Source organism: Elephantulus edwardii, unplaced genomic scaffold (assembly GCF_000299155.1).
Source record: "Elephantulus edwardii isolate Elephantulus edwardi_28Jun2011 unplaced genomic scaffold, EleEdw1.0 scaffold00031, whole genome shotgun sequence".
NCBI lineage: Eukaryota > Metazoa > Chordata > Mammalia > Macroscelidea > Macroscelididae > Elephantulus > Elephantulus edwardii.
Window position 1 is genome coordinate 18420956 of NW_006399781.1, and position 7113 is coordinate 18428068.

The 7113-nt window shown below is 36.1% G+C and overlaps 1 protein-coding gene across 1 annotated transcript in view; it reads right to left on the minus strand.

Moving 5' to 3' along the window:
• Nucleotides 1-410: 410 nt before the first annotated feature.
• LEPROTL1 (leptin receptor overlapping transcript-like 1) overlaps nt 411-7113 on the minus strand; it is an 18405-nt gene continuing 11702 nt past the window's right edge. The window contains exons 2-4 of the mRNA XM_006884134.1: nt 6155-6230; nt 1522-1708; nt 411-561 (exon numbers count right to left, since the gene is read on the minus strand). Coding sequence (XP_006884196.1) covers nt 445-561; nt 1522-1708; nt 6155-6230 — 380 coding nt within the window. The 3' untranslated portion in view covers nt 411-444. The remainder of the gene's footprint in view (nt 562-1521; nt 1709-6154; nt 6231-7113) is intronic.

Genomic DNA, 7113 nt, shown 5'->3' on the forward strand with positions numbered 1-7113 from the left:
TTTGTAATTTTTTATAATGGAGGTTAAATAATTTTAAGACAAAATTTAACCTAACAATACATCTGACAGAATTCAAATTCCTAACCAATGCAAATAAATTGTTACTACATTTCAAGAACATTTAACATTGCATATTGGTTAAAACAGAAACTGAACAAGAAAAACATGTACGTACTTAAATTCAGCAGGACACCACAAAAGCATACTACAGTAAGTGTGAAACCAGTCAAGCTTTTCCAAAAGAAAAAAATCAACCCATAACTTTTTAATCCTTCAGCAAGTCTCTTTGAAAATAGTACACTTACAATACAAACAAAATGGGAGCACCTATAATACCCCCAAGAGGCTTGCTATACAGTTCAGCATTATTGCCCAAACTCCTGTTTGTATGGATGGCCAACAAATGACAAGAAGTTCATTTTACAATAGTTCAGCAATTCGTTTTCACCACTGCTGCCAGCTGAAGTCATCATTGCTTCCGAAGACCAAGAAAAAGCCTAGTATAGTCGCAAAAATGACTGTGTTTCCTGTGAGAACAAGTGCACAAGCTCCCCACTTAATCTGTAGAAAAAAGGCAGAAGAGTTAACACACATGAAAAACAATGAAAATCAAAATGTTCTAGTTGCGTATCAAAAAAGATTTGTAATAACAATTCTCAAAAATATAATGACCAGCACTTGCACAGTGGTTTATTTATTTTTTTTTTAATGTCTAGTTCTTTTATAAATAAAAAAATTGTGGAGCTGAAAACTATTCAAAAACAAACTTGAATTCTAGACTGTTGTTGTATACCATAGAGTCAGAACCAACTCATGGCTGAAGCTCTGGTGGGTTTTCAGAGGCAGTAAAATGCACAGGAGGAGACCACATCCTTTTCCCATGGAGCAGCTAGTGGAAATGAACCATGTGCCTTCAGGACTGCCGCACAGCTTCTTGACACTAGACTATAAAAGGTAAAACTGTAGAATTCTACATTTTTCTGTAAGGAAAGGTTTTCTTTTAGTGAAGATAAAATTTTATCTAAGCTGATTAAATTTTAAAATGTCAGCAGTGAAACTGTATCTGTGTACGTTCTTTTATGGCCCTCTCCATATGGAAGAGTGGTCATTTCCTGTCTCAGCAGTTTTTTTCTCCACACCCTCAGAGATGCCAGTGATGAAAGTGAGTTTGAGAAGGTCTGCGTCTCTGCAGCTCAGCCCCTCCTCTTCTCTGATACTTTCACATCTGCAGAGAACATACAAACTTCCCAGGTCTCCCACATTTCCACTAGGGAGGGCAGGCCTCTGTGCTGCTCAGCACTGCTGGTGTGCAGAATCCCGAGAGCGAAGCACTGGGAAACAGATGTCACTGTAGTCCCAAGTCACACTCTTTAATAACATTTTAATCAGTCAACAACGAACATATCTGTCCTCTAGGTGCCTGTGTCTCTTTTTAACTACAATTACAAAAATATTTTGATAATAAAGAGTCTAATATAAAATGATTAACAGAGAAATGTATCTGAGAAGTTGATCACTTACCAACTGTGCTCTGGCAAAAACAATAGGAAGTCCAAAAGCCGAGACAACTATGCCTGTTGTAAGAAATATGGCAAGTTCCTTACAAGCATTACTCATAGCATCTGTATCATCCACTAATCTTCTTGCTATGCAGTATGGAATAGGTGAAAGGATGTAAAAAAACAAAACAAAGAGGGGCCAGTATTGGCTAGAAAAAGAAAAAAGAAAGTTGTTTTGTTATACATGTCATTTTCCTACATACAAAATAATGTTTACCTTAAAATAAGACTCAATAAATGCAAGGTGCAAAACACAATGCATTTAAAAAGCGCGTTATTATTTTTTTTCTTACGGAAAAAGAAAATAACATTTTGATCTATAGTATACTTAAAAGCAATTACACTTAAAGTGCTTTATAAGTTAGAACAGTTGGAAGCAAGGCCCAAGATTTAAAATATATTTTTCTATTTAGGTTATAAATAAAGAAGCATACAGACAATAAGAACATTAATCCATAAAATCTTAAAACTCAAGATTCAGACCCTTGACTCCTAATGATAGATATATAAATGTTCTGACTTAGCAACTAAAATATTCCTCAGACTTCCCTTAAGCTAAAAGCAATTGCCAAATACTGAAACCAAGACATAGAAGACTAGCTGGAAGTAATATTGTAAATGTATATTAAGAATATAGAATTTATCCTAAGAAAAGAGGGGATAAATAATGCACATGACATTGAAACAGACGAGGGAGAGAACTGTTTAAAACGAATATATGGTTTGGTATTATTGGTATGGCAAGGGTTGAGAATAAGAGTTGCATAGTTGCCACCCAAAGGTAATAAAGGGGGTCAGAATTGCTTCCACTGTGGAAAGCTGGGCCACTTCAGTAGACAATGTCACAGATGAGAGACACAGATAGGCAAGGGAGTAGAGAGGAAGCTCCCACTCACTTGCTTTAAGTGTGGCTCTGAAGGACACTTGGCCTAGGTGGCCCACATCAGGTCCTCGTGGCAGACAGGACTGACAAGCCCCAGCTCCCAGCTGGAAACAAAGGAGGACGCTTCAACGATTTAGATCCTCCCAGAAGAGCTGTGGATGAGCATTAACATTACTGGTAAGTATATTCATTTTCTCCTGGACACAGAGCCTACTAATTGGTCCTAAAAGCCTTCTGAGGTCCCAACTCTTCTCACTATCTGTTAGTTGTTGGAATGGACGGAAAACCTCATAAGCAGTTCCTTACTTCACCTCTACCTTGCATGTGAACTTCTGAGTAGTAAAACAGCCCAGTGGCAGATGGAATTTGCTCCAGGACTTAAGAAGCATAAATGACACAGCTGAGCCTCTACATCTTGTGGTTCCTAACCTGTACACTATAACAGACAAAGTGCTAGTCTATAAGGCCTTTTATTGTAAGAACCGCCTTCCCTCTGTAACTTGATTTGTGCCACTATTAGAACCTCTACTCGGAATATTATTGCTTGTTAATTTTTGACTCATGTACTTTTAACTTGTTAGTTAAATTTGTGTCTTCTAGGGTGCAACACCTCCATGATACATCTTCAAGGATATGAACATGTATGGCTAAGCATAACTGATAACAGTGCATCTAAATTCCAAAATCAATCTCCATAATAGTCTATGTGTTTCCTACTGCCAAAGGGGCCCTTTAGAGTAGTGAGAGAAGATCTTCACCCTGAAACCCACAGCGTCCCTTTTCAGCAGGAAGTAGCTAAGAGAATACGCCATCCCCTTTTCCTTATGAATCAGGGTGAAGTCTCTCTCAGGGAGGAGTGATAGGGAATGGCAAAGGACACACTGACAAAAGGAGATTAATCAGAAATGGCTTTGACAAGCACTGTGGCAATTGGACAATTAAAACAGACATTCGGGGGGGGGGATGAAGAATGAACTGGGGAGGAGGGTAGAGAAAACAGTGCAACAATGAATGAATGAAAACCCAAAATCTCTGTAAATGTTCATTAAAACTAATAAAATTTAATAATAACAATAAAAAAAGATTTGCATAGTAAAGTGGACTTGGGGTGGGGGGAGGAGATGTAACCGTGTAACAATGAAAGAATGTTTTTCCCCAAAGAAAACAGTGAAATGGAGAAGAGGGAAGCAGGAAGGAAAATGTGCAAGAATAATGAATGGAAAACAAAGTTCTCTATAAACTTTCATTAAAATCTCAATTAAAAAAAAAAAGAACATAGAATTTATCATTAAGATGGAAATAAAACAAAAAAACCCCAAAGGCATACAGACACCCCAAAAAAACCTGCTTTTACGTCTGCTGTCCTGTTAACTGTATTGTGCCAATGCCACTTCCTGGTTATCATAACATATTACAATTATCTAAGATGCTACGACTGAGTAAAACTGTGTGGAGGGTATAGGGGACTTTTGTGTACTATTTTTATGCAACTTCTAGAGAGCTTATTTCAAAATAGTTAATTAAGAAAAAACAGATGGCCTTTAAAACGGCTGTAAAATAAAATACACAGCATATGCCCATACTTAGTAGTTGACAATAAGCAGAGATTTGTGTATACAGTCTACATAAATGTTTAAGATTTTTAAAAATTAAAATGAAATATATGCTTCAAGGAAGAAAAACAAATACAAAAGGGGAAAAAAGTGAAAACTGAAAGCACTTCACATCTCTAACTTAACTGTTGTCATTTTCCTATTAGGCTTTCTGTGATTCCTCCATGTAAAAAACAACCTATCAACCAACCAAAAAAATAATATGACAGATTAATTTCATTTAATAATGTCTTGAACATTACTAAATATCAGTATATATAGCTCTTTTTCCTCCTTTTAAAGACTGTTTAGAATATCCATGGACAGATGGATCATAATTTAACTGTTTTTATTCTGATGGATATTTAGGGTACTTTCCTCACAAACACTGTCTTTGCAAATATTTTTATAAGAAATTCGAAGAGTTAGCTCAAAGACCATACATTTTAAGAGCAAGAAGTAAACTGGCCTCCAAAATATTTAGACCTATTTATACATCTACCTAAAGAATGGGACAGTAGCTGTTGCCCATATCTTTGCCAATCACGGATTTCATTAATTTTAAGGAAGGTAAATAAGCTGCTAATCTCAGCTTATTACCAATTTATAGTTCTTTTTCCATACTTGTTCATCATTTTAATGAGTTATCTTTTTCTTATTAAAAATTTTTATCTTGGGGAGTTTATATTCATTTTACTCAAAGAATCTGGTCTTTGTTCTTAGCTGGTGAGAATTTCTTTTTAAAAAACAAAACAAAACAAACCCTGCCTTTGATGAGGACTCCAGATGACAACTCACCAACATGTTGGATGAGAAGATGCAGTGACTAGGGTGGAGGCTAGCCAGGCCCAAGTGACTCAACAGAGTATGATGACTCTGGACATGGACCAATCTCAGGGAGGTAAGGCTGGAGTTCACATTACCTAATATGATGCCTAATTAAAGTGCTGGACAAAGCAGCTGTGTGGGCTTCCTGTCTAGTGAAGTTATCTGCGTATGTAAGAACATAGTGCATCCCTCTTTGAGATATGGAAGCTCTGCACTGGAAATCTTATTCAATTTCACCTTGTATGTCTCTTCATTTTTTGCAAAGCTTTAATTTTAGGTATTATGATAGCTATAGTTTGTTCCACGGGAAAAAAGCAGTGGGATCAGCAATAAAGGGGGAAGAGAACCTCTGATTTTATTAAAAAGCTCGTATCCTGAAGTTTTAGAGGGAAAATGAACCTGTTAAGTTAGAAGAAAGGTATCCTAAGGAAGCCAGCTTGTAGCTGGGATCCTAAAGGAGTAGCTGGAGTACCCTGAATTCATGTCCAGAAGGTCAGAAACAAGAGACTCTGAGGGAACTTTCAAGCTTGCAGCTGGTTTCTGAAGTACTGGCTGAAAGTTGAAAGAAATGTATCTGAAAGATGTGTCCTTTAAACTTGTGAGACCTGAAATAGTTCCAGTCAGATTAGAGAAAGAAGTGGCCCATGGGCATACAGTAGTAGAAATGAAAAGAGAAGTGAGGGACTGTTTTTTAAATTTTATGTTGACTTCCACACAACATTTATTTTATGCAAATTAGCATGATGTTTTCTTAGTCAAGTAGTATGACTTTGCTTCTATTTCACGGAAACACTTTTAATTATCAGGTGCTTAATTTTTTGAACCAAATCAGTTGCTGCTGAGTCTGACTAATGAAACTAATGTCTGGGTATGTCAGAATAGAAGTGCACTGTGTACGGTTGGCAGTGGTAGATTACCAGGCCTTTTCTTCCAGGGCCTTCCTGAGTGAACTCAAAACAAACCTTCAATATTTCTGTTAGAGCCTGAGCAGTGTACCTCATTCAGAAACTCCCAACTATTCAAAACAAAACAGAAATAAAAACCCAACAACAAAAACCAACACTGAATGGAAAGGATGGTCTAGAGTGTTGTTTCCTGCTTTTACAGACTTAGTGGTGGTCAAGAAGCAAGTTTTTAAGCCTAAAGAGTCTAAAGTCTGGACATATTTTACAAGAATTTAAAAAAGATTATGAATATTTTTGCTTAATATTTTACAGAGGTAAAATAAAAAAAAAAAGCTTTAGAAATGGAAAATTTTTTTCTTAAACCATTAAAAAGACAATTCTACATACTTGTATATTGGAAGGGCACATCCAAGCATCAAAAACATCAGTCCAATTGCTCCTCCAAACGACAAACTAATCAAAGCTGCAAAGCAAATGAAAAAAAAAAAAAAAATCAAATTAAAATGACAGTTATAATAATAGTTAGAATATTAACAAGCTTAAACATCTCCAGTAATCTCAAATAGCAAAACCCAAAACCAACCAAAAGGTAGGAATCCTGGTAGAGTAGGATGTAATGTTTGGGTCCGGCAGCTCAAAACCATCAGTGGTTCCAAGGGATAAAGATAAGACATCTCCACCCATAAAATTTATAGCCTCAGAAACTTGATGGCAGTCGCTGTGAGAAGTGACTTGGTGGAAGTAAATTTGAGTTCTTTTGGTAGGTAGTAAAAAGTTAATGTCTTCAAGTATGTAGGTTATTTAGTTTTTAAAAAAGTGTTTTGTGGCATCATAGAAGCAAAATAAAGTAATACTTTATTTAAAATTCTGAATAGTAATTCCTAGGATCTCTGTGCCTTCGTATTTATTGTATAGGTCACTGTAGTTTCAAAATTAAAATATGGAGTAAGTCCACATTCCAAGTTCACCTGGCATTTAGAGGTCACATCCAATGGGAAAGCCCCTCCTGATTAGCCCTTACTTCTGCCACATACAACCCCTAAAAGCACAAAACAGCTAAGAAGGTAGTATCCAAAGAAAGCAGTAATTAATTTTAAAGCAATGAATTTTGCTCTAGATCTTCAAAACTGCTTGCAAAACTATATATCTAAATTTCCTCCTTTAATATTTTATACAGTAGAAAATTAATAGCAATAATGTGTACTGCTGTGGTAACAGTTTTAAGGCATTATCACAAGAAAAAGATATAAAATATAGTTTCTATGTTGTTGTTGTTGTTGTTATGTGTCGTCGAGTCATTTGCGACTCATAACGACCCTATGTACAACAGCCCTAAACCCTGCTCT